Genomic DNA, 21,127 nt, shown 5'->3' with positions numbered 1-21,127 from the left:
ACATATGCATGCAGCATTTAACTACAGGGGAAAATATTTCTTTCTACAAAACACGAGTAAGTCGCAAGAATGAATGTAACAAGATCTCAGTTACGAAGTAAGAAAAGGCAGCAACTGCTTCAAAATTTGCTATGCCAAGACACAGGCGACTCTCGATATTTCATAGTTCAAGGGACCTCAGAAAAAGTTTGAACAATTGGGAGTTTTATTTATCAAAAGTTTGCCTTATTAAGGCGGAATTAAGAAAAAACAGGCTTCCTCGTCTATTTTTTCATGCCGAACAAATCTGACATCAACACTCACATTTCCTCACAAAACTTCTAAATAAGGATGTAACAGGTTTTTTTTTAGGTTTGTGAGGCGCCGATAATTGGAGGCCGAGATTGATAATGAATGACTTAGCCTTGTCTTTAAACATTACAGCCCGTAACGTTCGACATGTATGGTATGTTTACCTTCTGCATTGACTATTTCAGTAAGTGTACTTCAAGACAACATGAACTCACCTTGCTAGGTCCGCAATCCGATCTTTCTGGTTCAAATGGCTCAGAGCACTATCGGACCTAACATCGGAGGTCGTCAGTCTCCTAGAACTTAGAACTACTTAAACCTAACTAACCTAAGGACATCACACACATCCATGCCCGAGGCAGGATTCGAACCTGCGACCGTAGCGGTCGCACGGTTCCAGACTGAACGATCTTTCTGCTTCGGCCTCAATAAAGAGCCTGTTTTTTGCTTGAATGAAACACTTGCAGTTCTTTGAAGCCACTTTTGCAACTGAGTTATGTATTGTAGTATTATGTATTGTTGAGAAAACAAAGGAGTGTAGCAAACAAATAAATGGCGAGAAAGGTAACTGCTAACTACGAATTGTAATGTGCGTTTCTGGGCGGCATGTCACGACAGTCGTTTTTATTTATCCGGTTTGCTAACACACATCCGATTTCTTCGATCTATCGAAGATTTTAAAACCATTTCAATTTATCGGGAAACTCGATTTATTGAGGTTCGAAGTAGCGAGTGTCGACTGTATATCAACCTGCTAGAATGGCTATAGCCGTGTAGAATCACGATACCCGACCGAAGAGCCATCTGTCGGTACCTTGCGTAGTCCAAGATCCAATGCCATCTCAAGGACGGAACGCAACATCGCCAGAGGCGTGAAAAGCTTGGCAGTTCTCGGCTGCCAGCGCAACTGATGATGGCTATAGCGCGCCGTGCACCTAGGGTTGCAGTGATATCACTGCTATTCCTGCTGCTGCTGCTGAGGTCTTGTACGGGCAGCGGAGCGCCGGTGGTACGGACGCGTCAGGGTGCTGTCAGGGGGGCCGCCAAGGTGTCGAGCAGTGGGCGTCACTTGTTGGCCTTCTACAACATTCCGTACGCTAAGCCGCCTGTGGGACCATTGCGATTTAAGGTGAGTTCAAGTGCACTACGGGGACACGACACAAAACGACGCAGTGCTGGCCTTCTACAACATTCCGTACGCTAAGCCGCCTGTGGGACCATTGCGATTTAAGGTGAGTCCAAGTGCACTACGGGGACACGACACAAAACGACGCAGTGCATAACAAAAGAAGCATCTTTTTCTAATTGGGGACAAACTGTAGAAAACAATCCCTGAGAGGATAAGGAGCAAAAAGGCCATATGGAGATATGACTGGAAATGCATTCCACGGAAGGTACACCTACTTGCAGGTGGAGATAAGAGATCTTTGACAGTGTAGGTTTGAATGACAGAGCATATGTGAGAACACACAAGGTTACAGGGCCATTTCTACCATTAGGCAAGAATGGGACAGCAAAATTTTTAGGAGTGGCAAAAGGCGGAAAAATTAAATTCGAATCAAACAGCGAAAAAATTGAGTAAACGGGGAGAAAAAATGAACAAGAGGAAAACGTAAAACACCAAACTCAAACTGTTTTCAAAAGCGTAAGGAACATCTTAATAAGTTTTTACTTACTTTGACGAAACTGGATGCTGAAAAAGACGATATTTATTCCTCACTCTAAAAACGTTTCAATTAAAACAGAACTAAATAACCCCACGATTATCCAGATGGCCTAGTTTGATGCTTTGGCATGTCTCCCATCAGTATAGCAAAATTTCTACATTCAAGGAAAATTCGATTTGCGCCAGAAAATAGTTGCACACATTCATTAGTCAATTTTCTTGGAGTTAAATAAAATAAGTAATTGATGCCATATTTGGTTGGACTGGTACATTCAGTTGAGTTCCAATTTTTAGACGTTCAGCACGTTCTTCCCAGTTCAGTTATTTTGGGAAATATCAAAAATGAGGTCAAAACATAGGAAACTAAGAACATTTGCTGTCCTCAATCAGTTTGAAAGGAATTGAGGACAATGAACGAAAATTGAGGACTGCCCCCAGAAAATAAGGATATATGGTCACTTCACTTTAATGATTAAAACTATAAAAGGATATTTTCACTGTCATTTCGTTGGCTGTGGGAGGTGGTCGAAGGGGGGGGGGGATATCGGGGAAACTGATGGCAGTAAAAAAGATGGAGTGTCACTTCTCAGTTCTCACCTAGGGCGGAAAAATGCTTAGCAACGGTCCTGCCATGCAAGTGGGAATGTTCTGCCTGTACTAGTGTTTTACTACCATACTCAGGTTGACAGTAGTATTTTCCACAACAAACTGTCACTAGTAGTGACTCACTACTGTATGGGAACTATGACTTGGCATGTGGGCCCACTAGCCCGAATCGGAAACTTTCGGCAGCAGTCGGGAGATTTCGTGGCGTGATGTGGCGATTTGTACATGTCGCCAACTGTGCGGCATGGACTGCATATGTCGTCTGCTTTGTTGCCTGCTATGTCGGTCGCTTAGCTGTGCTGTTGCTGTCAGTGTGTAGTAGCTGTGTTTTCACTGTTTCGAAAGTGAGTGATGATCCGGTTGCTGGCCCGTCACGGGAGTTACCGTTGACCCCAGTTCAGAAATGAATCCTGTTATAAGGAGCGTTTGTCGTAAAATGATGATGGATTTATTCAAGTGCTACGATGATGAAAAAAACCAATAATCACTATTAATGTCTATTTAATATGTCAGTACTAACAGTGATCAGAATTTTGATAGGACGACGTATTTAACTGACGATTAACTGTGTCTACATATAGCTGCTTTTGTGGAAGTTTAAGAAACACGTTTGTGTTGCCTGCACTGACTGCTTGCAGTACATGGAGGCGGAGCTTGTTCCCCTCCTCACCCCACCTCTCTCAGGCCTTATTACCTATGGACTTACTTCCTTTATAACCATGTAATATAGACAGTGTGCATACTGTCTTGAGTGTGGAGCTAAGATCACTAATGCAGATAATTTTCCTATATGCATAGTGAGTTTTCAAATGTGCTTTCAAGGACTGAAACAGTGTCAAAGACGTTTTACCCCTGCCTTGTAGTAGTTGTACCTCCCTTGGGAAGCACTTCCGCCGATATATCCATATGAGGTTTTTTGCTTCTTGTCTTCTCAGGGACTGGTTTCTGGAGTTTGTCCCCATGTAGCAAAATCAACTCAGGTACAGTGAATTTCAGAATGATGTTTTAAATATTAGGGTGCATGTTCCTTACGCCAAAAAAGGCAGCAGATATGCATCATCCTCATCAGTGCTGTGAAACAATATCTTCTACTGTAAGCACTTTGTTTTCCATATTTTGGGAGGAGGTAGTATGGGCCAAAACAACAAAAAAAGTCCAGTAAACATGGGCTCTAAAGTGCTTGCCTAAAGAGCTATGAGCACTTGTTCATCTTCGCAAGTGTGAAACACATCTCTTCTACTGAACGAATGCGAGTCAAAAGCCACTGCTCATTGCACTGGTTTTGCGCCGACTACACACTCCACAGTGGCCCAAGTATGGGCAGCAGAGTGCGATCTCATCGACTACCCCTTCCAAGAGACCTGGGCCTCCTGGGGCAGTGTACCTAACAGCTTTGATCTGCACGATGTGCTGGGGCATGCAGAATGTTTGTGTCACTATGATACATAATGCAGTTAAGAATGTATGCCTAGCACCTGTCGTCCACTTTGTACAACTGGTCTATTCTCCTAATGGACTGCAATATCCCAGTGAAGTCTCCATACCGTTTGTGGGAGCTATTTTAGGCCTCTTAGTCACCTGGAATGCAATGATATTCCAATGGAGGAAACGTACCTCCATCGCGTGATATACTTCCTTCAGTCCCGATTTTTCTTCATAGACATCCACATGCTTTGCTTGCAAACTTTAAAGAGCTGAAACTCCAGTACTGTAGCCTAAGGGAGCCACCATCATTAGCGTGAATTATGCAGCAGTGTTGAGCTATGATGTGTCAATCAGGCAAGGCACATCACCCATCCAAGTACACACTGCACGGCACAGTGTGGACGCGCTCTCCAAGTGCCTGCACATTGTTCTGTTATTACTTATGCGGGTGTCAGAAACGCTTAAAAGAGTGTAATAGCTATCACCACACTAAAATCCGATGAGGTTTGCTGTGAGATAACGGCTTGTTAATGTTTTTCAATGAGAGTTCTCAGAAACTAACTATGTAAGACGTCCAAGACAGTAGTTTCTATTTGTGTTACCATGTATACATGTAACATGATAAGAACTTACTGTATCAAAAGACTGGGTCAACAAATGTATCACAGTTTACATATCTTTCAGTGAAATATTTCCTGCAAAAGATCTCAAAAAGTGACAGAAGACCTTCTTCTGTTTCAGGATACAAGACGGTGCATAACAAAGGGAGAATGGCTTAACCATCCACACATTGTATAACTAGTCTAAAAACACACTGATGTAAAAAAAAGTCACAACACCCAAAAAAATTAATGTGGAGTAACAAAATTTTGGAAATACTTTTGTCTAGGTGATATATGTAAGTTATTAACACTGCAAGATTACAGGTTAATGTAAGTGCGAGATAAGCTGTTGTAAAAGTGGAATGTTGGTACATTAATAACATGTGTATACCCCAGAATGTTGAATGAAAGCATGCAAATGTGCTTGGATTACGTTGTACAGAGGCTGTATGTCTGTTTGTGGGATGGAGTTCTATGTCTGTTGCACTTGGTTGGTCAATACAGGTATTGCTAGAGCTCTTTGTGGATGATGCTGGAGTTGTCGTCTGATAATGTCCCACATGTGCTCGATTGGAGACAGACCTGGAGATCGAGCAGACCAAGGAAACATGATGACTCTCTCTAGAGCTGGGTTACAACGAAGATATGTGGGCAGACATTATCCTGTTGGAAAACACACCCTGGAATGCTGTTCATGAATGGCAGCACAACAGCTCGGCTCACCAGATGGATGTATAATTTTGCAGTCAGGGTGCATAGGACCTGGAGAGTGATCCTTTATACAAAATTGTACCCAAAGCCAAAATTCCAGCTGCAGGTCCTGTGTGTCTAACATGCAGACTGGTTGGTTGCAAGCACTCAACTGGCCTCCTTCTGACCAATTAAGGGCCATCATTTGCATCGAGGCAGAACCAACTTTCATCAGAAAATACACCACCACCACTCTTGCCTTCCAATGAGCTCTTGCTTGACTTCACTGAAGTCACAGATGGTAGTGGTCGGGGTCAGTGGAATGCATGCTATAGCGCATCTGGCTCGGAGCTGTCTTTGAAGTAACCAATTTGTAGCAGTTCGTTGTGTCACTGCGGTGACAGCTGCTGCTGAGATTTCTGCTGCTGATGCAGTATCATGTGCAAGAGCCGTATGTCGAATACGACTGTCTTCCGTCTTGGTAGTGCCATGTGGCCACCTGGAGCCTGGTCTTCTTGTCATCGTACATTCTCGGGATGATCACTGTTAGCAATCATCTACAATGGCTACATTCCTCTCAAATATTTCTGCAATATCACAGAGGGTACATCCAGCTTCTCGTAGCTCTGTTACATGACCCCGTTCAAACTCAGTGCCATGTTCATAATGGTGTCTTGTCGCCTTAAAGGCATTCTTGTCTAACATCAACTCACCACATCCAATCGTCACGGTAACTAATGCTCACGGTCATTACAGCGTATGTTTAAAGCAAATCTGATGTGCACCCATATACTGGCGCTACTTGAGCCACTACTAGGGGGCAAAGGCCTTTTGCGCCACTTTTGATATCATATTGATATGGAATTTGATTAAATTGTGACAGCTCGTTTATTTATGGCTTTAACCTGTTGTTCTACTAAGTGGTTTATGATCTTCTTAAGGTTGACTTATGACTCCCTGGGGATAATTCGTCCTGTCTTTGTAAAGCACTGCAATTCCTGTTGCTTGACAAATGTTGAATGTGTGGAAGAGGGTGTATTCTTCTGTTCATGCAGTAAGTGCAGCATGGGGCGTAATTTCACATATTAAACCCAGCTGCTGTGCATTTGTTTTTATGTTCTATGATCATTTCTCTCTTCCTTTCTTGGTACAGACAGACACTACAACAATTCTACACAACAGATGGCACAAGTGATTAACGTAAAATGTTTCAGACTCTTTTATGGAGCTCTGTCGTGCGTAACTCAAACGTTTCTTCTTATTTTCCTTAATTGTCTGTTATACTATCACAATACTCTCAAATGTATGAGGTTCATATCTACTATGCACCAATAAGGAGTGCTAAACTCTGCAGTGTGCAAGCATCTAAAGAGATCGTGTGTAGCTGGGCGGGTGATGTGAGTAATATTGGTACGGAACAGTATTTGCAGAGTGGCAGTATTGGTAAGAGAAAACCGATCTGTATCACTTGCGCCGATCAGTGCAAGTTTGGAACTATGTTACACTCTTTTCGAAAATAAAATATGGAGTTACATTGGTTACATGGAACTCAGCTCATTCTGTTCCTTCATGAGACGTCGACTGCAGTAGGTGTAGTGCCCTCTTACTTTTAGTCACTTCCAAATTAAATCAGAGACAGTGTTGCGGGGAGGATTGGGTAAAGACAGAGGAAGAGTTACGAGAAGCATAGAGAGAGGGAATGTAGGGTTTTTCCCAAGCTCCTTAGCCTATAGGTTCAATGAAAGGGTAGCTCGTTTCGAAGTAGAGACCTGAGCGCTAGAGCTTTGAATCTCCGACTTTATCCCACGAATGTAAGAAGACTTAGTGACGCCATCCGCATAGGGGGAGATGGCAAATCGTAATAAAATCTTACCGAATTTATAAACTGTTTCGGCTAAGGAACGTAATTTTTGCACCTGCTCTCTGCTGATGGCTACTTCCTACAGTGTGAAACAGTGTTTGTGTCTTGCGATGTAGGCCATCCAACAGGGTTTGTGGCATTTCCACCGGTGAGATTGACAACTGATGGTGCATACTATCCGTGCTCTGAGCGTTTAAGTCCTGAAGAATACTCCTTTGTTCCACATGTAGTTATGCACTGCAAGTCATAAAAATGAAAGACGCAGGGCCTAAGACTCGGAGGCCAGGATGACTACCACCTAGGGCAAAAAAATAGCGATTGTATACCTGGCAGCAATATGGGCCACCAACATGAGGAAAACGGAAAATCCGAGACATCAGCTACCCTGTCACTGTGGAAGATGAGATTACATGTAAAGATTATCACCTTCGGACAGCTGTTTGGAAACGCTTCACAATGCCGCAAAGTGTTCCAATTTTCAGATGTTGCGACATCCTCCACATTTTTGTCGATAGGAAACACCGCCTCTGTCTTTTACTTCAACCATCCGGTGTGTTGTGGGAGCAGCACAGTTTACAACATGCGATATTTAGCTTTCTATGAGAGGCAATGGATCGAAATGTGTTAATATTGGTGTAACATCTGACACAGACCTTGAAGTCATGATGGAAAAAGAAAAAGCATGGCATTGTACAAACTGTTGTCATACACGGCTTGGATGTGTTACGGTAGAAAAACAATGTATCAAATTGCTCATAAAGAACAACATAGGAACCCTTTCTTTTGATCGATGGTCTGTGAAATATGGTTCTCCTACTGTATAGGTGATGAAACTTTACGCTGGTTTGTGCAATTACTTTGATCCGTGGTCACCTGCTTCAGTTGATCAATACCTGCATATTTAATAGGATTGCCATATATGCTCGATGTCAGAGTGCAGACAGTATTTGTTTTCGATATATCTGAAGAGAGGGACACAGTAATATCTTATAGAGTTCTCTGCCAGGTGGTGTTAGTGAAGTCTTTCATACTTCATAGTTTTTCTCTGTTGGATGGTACAAAATGATGAGGAGAGAGAGAATGTTCGGACGACAGACATAAATGTACCCTGAGAGACGCAAATCTCCTTCAGACTGAAGTACCTGTATGTACTTAAGAAACACACATTGCAGTAGCTAGATCCTCGTCCTGCTTCGAGTGAAGTCTTCCTAATTTTCCCAATAAGAAACACTGCTGTAACTGCTTGTACTGTCTTTTCTACCACCTCACGTTGCAGGAGAAAGCTTCGTTTGGCGCTGGCCTTACAAGTTGTACACGGTTGGTGGAGCTAGGACAACGTGTTCCATTTCCAGAGAATGGGCAAAACAGGTACTATCGTATTAGCTCAGCTCACCCGTTTCTCTATGAGATGCAAAAGGTGGTAGTTCCGACTTAAATTGGAACGATCACATGGACAAAGACGCAGGGAAGGCGGGGCAGAGACTAAGGAACAGTACAAGATGCAGAGAGACTGTTTAACACCAGCTGTATGGGTCCTTAGCAGATAGGTTCGAAAAAAGTCACTCATTTCGAGATATGGAAGTGCAACAATTATGATTCCCCAGTGGCTGTAATCATAAAAGACATCTCCACAGAATCCAACACAAGTGTGTGGTAGAGTGGAAAGACTTGATTCCAAATTGCAGACAGAATTTTTACTAGTAACGCTACAGATCTGGAAAGCCAGTGTGTTAGTCACAGGATTTTGTAAATTTATTACAAAAATGGGTCAAATGGCTCTGAGCACTATGGGACTTAACATCTTAGGTCATCAGTCCCCTAGAACATAGAACTAATTAAACCTAATTAACCTAAGGACATCACACACATCCGTGCCCTAGGCAGGATTCGAACCTGCGACCGTAGCGGTAGCGCGGTTCCAGACTGAAGCGCCTAGAATCGCTCGGCCACACCGGCTGGCCACATTTATTACGACTTCAGTCTATATTGAATTTTTAAGTGATTCCTCACATAGCACACCATCTGATATATGTGATCATTCTCAATCAATCATCAACCTCTATTGCCTATAACCCTATGGATATATTACAGAACCTCTGTTATACTGTCTACATGGTATCGAGACAGAGTGCATTACAAATAAAGTATGTTGGCAATGGAAATATCTAGCAGCAGCATGACGGAGTTCTAAATATCGGCTTAGTACCACGTTCCTTTGTCGAATCTCTTTCTACATTCGGTGAGAAGGGTGATTTTATTACGAGCTTACACCACTGGCGACACGCAGTCACACTTTCAGTCTGTTAGTACACTGTCTATATTCAATGTCATGGTATTTGTGTGGAAGACCACTTCATTCGGAAGCAATATCATACCTCAAGATATAAAGCATGTACAGTTTTTAACATGGATGTCATTAGCGATACTTGTGTGTGCATGTAGAACCAGCACCGCTTTTTATGCAGGGTGACAGTAACATAGTCGTTGTGATTGTGTTTTTAATAGCTGGTTGCTCTTCCTAAAACACATTGGTGCCACTCGCAAGAAAAACATCCATTCCGGAATTTTCGCTCAAATTGTTTGGTGCCACCATCATTCAGTTATTGACGAAGTATTTATCTTAGTAGGGAGGTGTGGTAGATTCGCTGGGATCAGCAGGCTTATAAAATATGTTTTGGGGTGTAAAGTTGCTGTGGTCTGATTTCAGACATGTGTAAAGAAAATGACTATGTCCAGTCATAAGGGAGGTATGAATTTGGTGTGGAAAATTGCAATTTCAGCACGGTGATAGTCATAAGGGGGATGGAAGAATTTACGTGGAAAGTTACGTCCAGTCATCAGAAGGATATGGATATTGATATTTCCAGACTGAAATGACATTTCCGGCTTAAGGCTGTAGCGAGCAGCGGGTACAAAGAAAAATGCTGGCTGGTTGGCTCTTGCTTGCAGCCTTGGGGACAAGCGACGGTGGTGGCCTTTGCAGTGATAGCTGCAAAGAGTGGCGACAGAAGTTGATGTGTGTGTTGCACGAGAAGATTCAGAATGACAGATGTTTGCACGGGATGATTATTCCCTCCATGTAAATTGATTGGTTGACTGCTTGGTGGTAGTCTCTCTCTGATCTCTGGGCGTTCAGTACGGTGGGTATGTGGATGCTGGGGGATGGGTGTGCAGCTGTTAGCACGGAAGGAATCAACTAGCGATACATGGCCTCTGGTTTGGATGCTGCTTGTGGATATCAGGATATTATTGTGCATGATGTATGAGTGTTCCAGCAATCTCCGACTTCTGATTGTGACAGCTACTGCTACAAAAAGGAACGTGATTTAAGCGTGTGGTGTTTACTGCTTCTTAATACAGTCCAGTAGACTCTGTCTTATAGTGTTATCAGTGTTATTTGTTGTTGTTACTATCCTATCATGTGATTCATGTGGTAGGCGCTGTCCTCCTCCATCTTCGTCCTGGTGTAGTGGGGGGAACCAACTTAGGGATTATACAGTGATTTAAAAATCCAATTGCAACGACAAATTCCCGATTGACCAGCTTATTGTTTCTGATAGTGGTACTGTGAGAACACACACATTAAACCAGCATCTCCGCAGATTGTTTAAAGCTATAGCGTGCAACTGAGCTGAAATTTGAAATTCTCAGCTACCTCCAACGTAATGGACTTCCTACCAAATGACCTAACTGTGCCAGTATCTGCCAATACGAAGCAAGGGGAAAAACGACCCAGTAGGATGTGGGAACTGAACAGTTGCAGCATCAAATCCTACTAAATAGACGAGTTCTATTGTCCACCAACAGGAATCAAAGAAAAACTGCTCACACACAAAGGGCATTAATTTAACGAATTAATTAGTCCAGCAATATGACAGAGTGAGGAAACTCAGACAACAGGAGAGAGAGAGAGAGAGAGAGAGAGAGAGAGAGAGAGAGAGAGAGAGAGAGAGAGAGACAGCTTATGTATCTGCTGCCCACTACAATAACAGGATATCTTTGGATGTAGGGTGCGGCAGTCATGTGTGGATGAAAAGACTTGTGGAGAATATACTAAAGTGAGAAGGTGTATGAAACTTCTGAAACAATATTTCATAAGAACCGATTTTGACGCAAAATTCACCGATTTCAACGCAAAATTCACCGGCTTCTGCACAAAATTCAATGATTTCTGTGAAAAGCTCACCAATTTCGACCCAGAATTCGGAGATTTCAACGTAAATTCACTGATTTAGGCAAATAATTCATTGATTTCGGTACAATAGGGTTGATCCTGTTATTTGAGTTCCTTGTCGCCGTATCTGCATCATACCCTGACGCAAACTGGGTGGATGGCTGTCGCTAACCACGCAACGTGTGGAAACGAAGATTACCATTAAGTACTGTGAGCCGGCCGCGGTGGTCTCGCGGTTCTAGGCGCTCAGTCCGGAACAGCGCGACTGCTACGGTCGCAGGTTCGAATCCTGCCCCGGGCATGGATGTGTGTGATGTCCTTAGGTTAGTTAGGTTTAAGTAGTTCTAAGTTCTAGGGGACTGATGACCACAGATGTTAAGTCTCATAGTGCTCAGAGCCATTTGAACCATTTTTTGAAGTACTGTGAACAGCTAGAAGGGTAGTAGTGACCGAAGTATACGGCTGCAAGTAAATTTAGCTCACATCAGTATCAGTGAACAAAAGCATTGATATTTTTAATTCAGGTCCACGTCTAGAAAGTGAGGTAACTCCCGTTCTTGATGATCGGTGTACAGTCTTCAATCAGAGGATACGAACTGCCGATTCAACTACTGGGCAAAAAGCATCCAGTGAGACATGTTTGCTACCGTGACCTCTGAAGTTGCTGTCCTGCAACGTTTCTACCTCCTACGTAGATGCTATAGCCGCTCGCCCTGTATTGGTGTCCATGCACTGGAATGCCGGTGTATTAAATGAATAATTTTTGCATTTCATTCCATATCGGCCGAGGAATATAAAAAAAGACACACAACGAAGGAGTTACCTGAATGGGATGGAAATCGGTAGATGTGCAGACAAACATATGATTACAGTTTCAGACAAACTGGATGATTTGTTCAACAGAAAGGGCTTCACAAGTTGAGCAAGTCAATAACGCCTTGGTCTATTTCTGGCCCTTATCCAATAAGTTATTTGACTTGGAATTGATTGATAGAGCTGCTGGGCGTCCTTCTGATGAATATCTTGGTAAGTTCTGTCAAACTGGCGCGTTAGATCGTCAAAATCCCAATCTGGTTGGAAGGCCCTGCCCATAATGCTCCTAATGTTCTCAATCGTGGAGAGATCCGGTAATCTTGCTGGTCAATGTAGGGTTTCACAAGCACGAAGACAAACAGTAGAAATTCTCGCTGTGTGTGGGCAGTCATTACCTTGCTGAAATGTAAGCTCAGGATGGCTTCCCATAAAAGGTGACAAAAAGGGCATAGAATATCGTAGCTGTACCCCTGTGCTGTAAGAGTGGTGGGGATGACAGCCAGAGGGGTTCTGTTATGAAACGAAGTGACACCCCAGAACATCACTACTGGTTGTCGGGCCGTATGGCGGGCGATAATCTTTGCTGGTCATCGGGGCTCTGTTCAAAACTGGACTCATCACTGAAGACAATTCTATCCAGTCAATGAGATTCCAGACCGAAGACGCGGCTGGAGACGTCTCGGACAGCATCAGGATACCAACTTGACTATCTCGCATTGTGTAAGGCCTGGCAACAAGGGGTGATGATCTGGGGCAGTCATTTCATTTCATAGCAGAACCCCATTGGTTGTTTTCTGCTGCACCGTTAAAGCACAGCGGTACGTCGACGGTATTCTATACTCCGTTTTGTTGTCCTTGTAGGCAAGCTATACTGGACTTACATTTCAGCAAAGATAATGTCTGCCCGAACTGGGCAGGAGTTAATACTGCTTGTATTCGTGCTTGGGAAACATTGGCCAGCGGGGTCTCCGGATCTTTCCCCAGTTCATCTCTGTCCACTTCCCTTTCTGTAATATTGCCATCAAGTTTATTTCCCTCTATACAGGGAGGTCCATTAATAGTGACCGTGCCAAATATCTCACGAAATAAGCGTCGAACGAAGAAACTACAAAGAACGAAACTCGTCTAGCTTGAAGGGGGAAACCAGATGGCGTTTTAAAAATTGGACCCCACATTTTTTGTTACATGTTCGTGTAGTACGTAAAGAAATATGAGTGTTTTAGTTGGACCACTTTTTTGGCTTTGTGATACATGGCGCTGTAATAGTCACAAACGTATAAGTACGTGGTACCACGTAACATTCCGTCAGTGCGGACGGTATTTGCTTCGTGATACATTACCCGTGTTAAAATGGACCGTTTACCAATTTCGGAAAAGGTCGATATCGTGTTGATATATTGTGATCAAAATGCCCAACGGGAGTGTGGTATGCATGCTGTTCGGTATTCTGGACGACATCATCCAAGTGTCAGGACCGTTCACCGAATAGTTACGTTATTTAAGGAAACAGGAAGTGTTCAGCCACATGTGAAACGTAAACCACGACCTGCAACAAATGATGATACCCAAGTAGGTGTTTTAGCTGCTGTTGCGGCTATCCGCACATCAGTAGCAGGCAAACTGCGCGAGAATCGGGAATCTCAAAAACGTCGGTGATGAGAATGCTACATCAACATCGAATGCACCCGTACCATATTTCTATGCACCAGGAATTGCATAGCGACGACTTTGAACGTCATGTACACTTCTGCCACTGGGCACAAGAGAAATTACCGGACGATGACAGATTTTTTGCACAGGTTCCATTTAGCGACGAAGCGTCATTCACTAACAGCGGTAACGTAAACCGGCGTAATATGCAATGTTGGGCAACGGAAAATCCACGATGGCTGCGACAAGTGGAACATCAGCGACCTTGGCGGGTTAATGTATGATGAGACATTATGGGAGGAAGGATAATTGGCCCCCGTTTTATCGATGGCAATTTAAATGGTGTAATGTATGCTGATTTCCTACGTAATATTCTACCGATGTTAATACAAGATGTTTCACTGCATGACAGAATGGCGATGTACTTCCAACATGATTGTTATCCGGCACATGGCTCGCGTGCGGTTGAAGCGGTATTGAATAGCATATTTCATGACAGGTGGATTGGTCGTCGAAGCACCAAACCATGGCCCGCACGTTCACAGGATCTGACGTCCCCGGATTTCATTCTGCGGGGAAAGTTGAAGGATATTTGCTATCGTGATCCCCCGACAACGCCTGACAACATGCGTCAGCGCATTGTCAATGCATGTGAGAACATTACGGAAGGCGAACTACTTGCTGTTGAGAGGAATGTCGTTACATGTACTGCCAAATATGCTTCTAGATTCTTACCATCGTGCTCTGGCCATTCCTGCTTAGGCATTTTGCGCTTCCTGTCAATTTCATTTTTAAACGTTTGTATTCCCTTTCGCGCCCTTCATGTACTGCATTTTAATATTTTCTCCGTTTATCAATTAAATTCGGTATCTCTTGTGTTATTCAAGAATTTCTACTAGGCCTTACCTTTTTCCGTATTTGATCTTCTGCTATCTTCACTAGTCCTTATCTCAAACCTATCCATTCGTCTTCTACTGTTTTCTTTTCCCCCTGTTCTAGTCAACTGTTGCCTAACGCTCTCTCTGAAAGTTGGTTTAGTGACTTATCAAGGTCCCATCACCTTAATTTCCTACCTTTTTTCTAATTTCTTCAGTTTTAATATACAGCTCATAACCAATAAATTGAAGTCAGGGCCCACACCTGCCCCTGGAAATGTCTTATAATTAAAGTCTGGTTCGTAAATCTCTGTCTTACCATCGTATAATCAATCTGAAACCTTCCAATTTCTCCAGGCCCTTTCCACATAAACAACCTTCTTTCATGATTCTAAAACCAGGTGTTAGCGATGATTAACTTACGCGTTGTGCAAAATTCTACCAGCTGGCTTCCTCTTTCATTCCTTTCCCCGAGTCCATATTCACCTATTATGTTTCCTTCTCTTACTTTTCCCACTATCGAATTCCAGTCCCCTATCACAATGAAATTTTCGTCTTCTTTAGCTACATGCGTTATCTCGTCATACGTTTCTTCAACCTTTTCATTATTTCTGGAATTACTTAGCATATGAACTTGTACTACTGTGGTAGGTGAGGGCTTCACGTCTATCTTGGCTACAATAATGCGTTCACTACGCTGCTCATAGTAGCTTACCCAAATTCCTGTTTTCTTATTCATTATTAAACCTACCCCAACATTATCCCTATTTGATTTTGTATTTATAACCCGGTATTCGGCTGTCCACAAGTCCTGTTCCTCGTGCCACCAGACTTAATTAATTCCCACCATACCTAACTTCATCCTACCCAATTTCCTTTCTAAATTTTCTAGCCTCTGTCCGATTAAGAGATCTAACATTGCACGCTCCGACCCATAGAACGCCTGTTTTGTTCCTCGTGATGACGATATGCTCCAGAGTAATCTCTGCCCAGAGATCCGAATGGGGAATATTTTCCCTCCGGAATATTTCACCCAAGAGGACGCCATCATCATTGAACCATACAATACAGTTGCAAGCCTTCGAGAAAAATTACAACTGTAGTTTCCCCTTGTTTCCAGTCGTTCGCAGTACCAGCATAGCAAGGCCGTTTTCAGTGATGTTGCAAGGTCAGATCAGTCAATTATCTAAGAGTGTTGCCCCTGCAGCTACTAAAAAGGCTGTTGCTGCTATTCAGGAACCACCATAGTGTGCTCAAAATTTGCTTATTGTCGAATCAGTTTTGAGCATGGCTGTTATTCAGCAACCGTGTACTATTTTCAACATAGTATTAAACAGCCAACCGGTTGCAGATAAACGGTAGGAACATTGGCCTAGATTTCGAGATCAGAGTCTGATGTTGTTTCCAGCTGGACACACGTGGCAAAAACTAGAGCGGTTTGTTTTACTTTTGACTTGAGCATACGGATAGCTGCTCCAAATTCTGACTATTGCTTTTTAGCAATGTAATTTTACGATTGAACAACATTTCATTTTCATGAAGACACCCCCAGTAGATGTCGAAATCTAGGTCAGTGTACCTATCGTTTAATCCTATGCTGAAATTACTGTCGAATGTTTTGATGATTCCTTGTGGTTCAAAGCGGATAATCTCTGACCCATATTTGTTTCGAAAATACACTCCTGGAAATTGAAATAAGAACACCGGAATTCATTGTCCCAGGAAGGGGAAACTTTATTGACACATTCCTGGGGTCAGATACATCACATGATCACACTGACAGAACCACAGGCACATAGACACAGACAACAGAGCATGCACAATGTCGGCACTAGTACAGTGTATATCCACCTTTCGCAGCAATGCAGGCTGCTATTCTCCCATGGAGACGATAGTAGAGAACCTGGATGTAGTCCTGCGTAACGGCTTGCCATGCCATTTCCACCTGGCGCCTCAGTTGGACCAGCGTTCGTGCTGGACGTGCAGACCGCGTGAGACGACGCTTCATCCAGTCCCAAACATGCTCAATGGGGGACAGATCCGGAGATCCTGCTGGCCAGGGTAGTTGACTTACACCTTCTAGAGCACGTTGGGTGGCACGGGATACATGCGGACGTGCATTGTCCTGTTGGAACAGCAAGTTCCCTTGCCGGTCTAGGAATGGTAGAACGATGGGTTCGATAACGGTTTGGATGTACCGTGCACTATTCAGTGTCCCCTCGACGATCACCAGAGGTGTACGGCCAGTGTAGGAGATCGCTCCCCACACCATGATGCCGGGTGTTGGCCCTGTGTGCCTCGGTCGTATGCAGTCCTGATTGTGGCGCTCACCTGCACGGCGCCAAACACGCATACGACCATCATTGGCACCAAGGCAGAAGCGACTCTCATCTCTGAAGACGACACGTCTCCATTCGTCCCTCCATTCACGCCTGTCGCGACACCACTGAAGGCGGGCTGCACGATGTTGGGGCGTGAGCGGAAGACGGCCTAACGGAGTGCGGGACCGTAGCCCAGCTTCATGGAGACGGTTGCGAATGGTCCTCGCCGATACCCCAGGAGCAACAGTGTCCCTAATTTGCTGGGAAGTGGCGGTGCGGTCCCCTACGGCACTGCATAGGATCCTACGGTCTTGGCGTGCATCCGTGCGTCGCTGCGGTCCGGTCCCAGGTCGACGGGCACGTGCACCTTCCGCCGACCACTGGCGACAACATCGATGTACTGTGGAGACCTCACGCCCCACGTGTTGAGCAATTCGGCGGTACGTCCACCTGGCTTCCAGCATGCCCACTATACGCCCTCGCTCAAAGTCCATCAACTGCACATACGGTTCACGTCCACGCTGTCGCGGCATGCTACCAGTGTTAAAGACTGCGATGGAGCTCCGTATGCCACGGCAAACTGGCTGACACTGACGGCGGCGGTGCACAAATGCTGCGCAGCTAGCGCCATTCGACGGCCAACACCGCGGTTCCTGGTGTGTCCGCTGTGCCGTGCGTGTGATCATTGCTTGTACAGCCCTCTCGCAGTGTCCGGAGCAAGTATGGTGGGTCTGACACACCGGTGTCAATGTGTTCTTTTTTCCATTTCCAGGAGTGTAGAAATGAAGTGTACCTTATTCTTTCACAGAAGTTACTAGCACACAGAAGCTTGTCGATATCGATAGTTCGCACGTTTCATATGCTCTTTGTCAGCCGAGCTGCCCACATTTGCCAGGCAGTGACTCTTCCGTTTCTGCTGCTTAAAAACTTGTTTCTGGGAACATGCGGTCACGTCTGCGGGAACAATATGCAAACTTAAAATAATATTTAAATCATAAGGAGAATCAAATACATAGACTATCAACCTTGAAATATTCTTTTTGTTCCAAGTAGTTTGATTTTCGTAAGCTCGCCTTTGAACCAAGTGAAAAAGCAGCAGCTGAACAGATAGCACGTCTTTGTCACGGCTTAACATCGTTGCGTGGCAGTGTGGTGCGGATCGAGGGAATACATATTAAAGAATGTAAACAGTAGACTGAAGTGTAATTGCAATCAAAAGAACTGGTGGAGGTTCAGAGACCCGGATATGTGAAAAAAGTATTGTTTATAAGGGATTATTAACTACCTAATTATTTGCAGATAGACGCAAACGTCAGTGCGCACAGTATTGAATAAAGTAAGTCATTTTGTTACAGAGTCCTCAACCTCCAGATGGGTGGGAGCACATCCGCGATGCAACAGCTCCTGGGGCTTGGTGTCCGCAGGTGTCCGTGATGTCCCCATTAGAGCCTCCAACAGGGACAGAGGACTGTCTGTATCTCAACGTGTTCACGCCACAGGTAAGCTGCCCCCTATATTGTACTCCGTATAGAGTGTTACACAGACAGTATTGGCTACACGCACGCTAGCAACGTAACAGGGAACTGATCCACTGATACAGAGAATGGGGAAGCTTCTGACAACGCCTAAATATTCGTTCAGTTACGTGTTGCTTGATACGTATTTCTAAAACGTTTGTTGACGTTCGTTATAAAATATTTCGTTATTGTTTCCTCCAAAGTACGAACACTACCACACTCAAGAAGTTGTTCTCACGTGCAGTGAAAACTTAACTGCTTGAATGCTAACAGTGACACACCTATTATAATGTTATTTTGTACAAAATAGTACAAAATATGGTAGCAACACGTAGCACAGCAAGGGCTATCTGTTAATATCCTTTCGATTAAGGACCCGCTGGAAACCCAGGAACTATTGAAAATCAATAGTTATACATGTTAGGAAGAATATTAATGTGTAATCTCATCTGGCAAAAGTGTGTGTTTATTGGCGTTTCAGAGGGAGCGGTAGTTTTAAAATTCGAACGGCTTAGCGGCTGGATTGTTGCAAATGGTCCGTCTCATTGTTCCTGAAATCTGTCAGATGAGTTTGATGTACGCGCTCGAGATAAGAGATTACTTCAATACTCCGACGTTGCAGATCTCAGTGTTACTGAGCACGTAAGGGATGATTTAACGGGGATGAAAGTTCCTTGGAGCTATGAACTACATGCGGGGGTAGGTATGATCAAAATGGCTCACTAACGTAACCTATTATTGCTGTTATTTTTCTGATTAATTTAAATATTCTATGATATTTACTTATCGAGGAACTATGATTGTTGACTTGTGAGTGCTAACAACAACGCCATCGTGTGCTCTATACTTGCACTACAACAACTCAAACAATCTCATGTTTTGTGGAGGGGATGGTACCACGTTTCGCAACAGTCATAATTACAAGGTGATGAGACTCTTTAATGAGAGGAACGCTCCAATCCTCTTGCTTACTAACAACGGGATTGTTCTTAATGACAGGCCGATAATGAATCTTTTTGCTGGAACGCGTCATGAGAGCTGGCAGGAAGGGTCAGTGCATTATTCAATTGTCTCTGCGCACACAAAATGTACTATCTGCATCTGTTTTCACTTGATTTATATAAAACCCGTATTTATTATTTGGGAATATTTGAGAGGTAATGCTTCAGTAACATGAGTTAAAGTCGCAGTGAGATATATGCGCTTTAATATTGTAGCACAAGGGTGAACGAAATTACTGTCTAGAAATAACAAAGGACCATTATGTGTTTGTTACTATAATTCGTTTGGGCCTACGGTGAACCACGTAGCTCATAAAACTGGCAATCTTTCCTTCTAGTCCAGTACCTCTCATCCCAAAGCAATCGGTATTCTTCCATTCCTGAGCCCATTTCACTCCAGTACCCATACGTACATTTACTGTTGTTAGTACATTTACTGTTGTTAGTTAGTAGAGAGAATCTAATATTCTGATAATAACTCTGTTCTCATCTCTGTTGTGAATGTCTTTGTGGTCAGTTTCTAGTTGCTCAAGGTCTTTCCTAAATAGTCTTCACAACATTTTTTCTTTTTTTTTTTTTTTTTCTTTTGAGTCATCAGTCTTCTAACTGGTTTGATGCGGCCCGCCACGAATTCCTATCCTGTGTGAGTTTCTTCATCCTAGAGTAGCACTTGCAACCTATGTTCTCAATTATTTGCTGGATGTATTCCAAACTCTGTTTTCCTCTACGGTTATTGCCCTCTACAGCTCCCTCTAGTACCATGGAAGTCATTCCCTGATGTCTTAACAGTTGTCCTATCACGCTGTTCCTACTCCCTGTCAGTGTCTTCGACATAATCCTTTCCTTTCCGATTCTGCTCACAACCTATTCATTCCTTACCTTGCCAGTCCATTTAATTTTCAGAATTCGTCTGTAACACCACATCTCAAATGGTTCGATTCTCTTCTGTTTTGGTTTCCCACAGTCCATGTTTCACTAGCATGCAATTCTGTGCTCCAAAAGTACGTTCTCAGAAATTTCTTCCTCAAATGAAGGCGTATGTTTGATACTAGTAAATTTCTCTTTGCCAGGAATGCTCTTTTTGCGGTGCTAGTCTGCTTTTGATCTCCTCCTTGCTTCGCCCATCACTGATTATTTTGTTGCCTAGGTAGTAGAGTTTCTTAGCTTCATCTACATCATGACCATCAATCCTGATGTTAATTTCTCACTATTCTCATTTTAGCTACTTCTCATTATTTTCGTCTTTTTTCGATTTACTATCAATCCGTACTCTGTACTAATTAGACTGTTCATTCCATTCATCAGATCGTGTAATTCTTCTTCACTTTCACTGAGGATAGCAATGTCATCAGCGAATCGTATCATTGATATTCTTTCACCTAAAATTCTAATCCCGCTCCTAAACCTTTCTTTTATTTCCATCATTGCTTCTTCAATGTACAGATTGGACGGTAGTGTGAAAGACTACATCCCTGTCTCACACAATTTTTAATCCGTGCGCTTCGTTCTAGGTCGTCCATTCTTATTATCCTCTCTTGGCTCTTGTACATTACCCGTCTCTCCCTATAGCTTACCCCTATTTTCCTCAGAATCTCGAACATCTTGCACTATTTTACACTGTCGAACGCTTTTTCC

The 21,127-nt window shown here is 43.5% G+C and overlaps 1 protein-coding gene across 1 annotated transcript in view; it reads left to right on the top strand.

The window, feature by feature from the left end:
- Positions 1-1,095: 1,095 nt before the first annotated feature.
- LOC126354707 (esterase FE4-like) overlaps positions 1,096-21,127 on the top strand; it is a 74,287-nt gene continuing 54,255 nt past the window's right edge. Inside the window, exons 1-2 of the mRNA XM_050004529.1 lie at positions 1,096-1,420; positions 18,330-18,473. Coding sequence (XP_049860486.1) covers positions 1,202-1,420; positions 18,330-18,473 — 363 coding nt within the window. The 5' untranslated portion in view covers positions 1,096-1,201. The remainder of the gene's footprint in view (positions 1,421-18,329; positions 18,474-21,127) is intronic.

This window comes from Schistocerca gregaria, chromosome 3 (assembly GCF_023897955.1).
Source record: "Schistocerca gregaria isolate iqSchGreg1 chromosome 3, iqSchGreg1.2, whole genome shotgun sequence".
NCBI lineage: Eukaryota > Metazoa > Arthropoda > Insecta > Orthoptera > Acrididae > Schistocerca > Schistocerca gregaria.
This window is presented reverse-complemented; position numbering and strand designations above follow the sequence as displayed.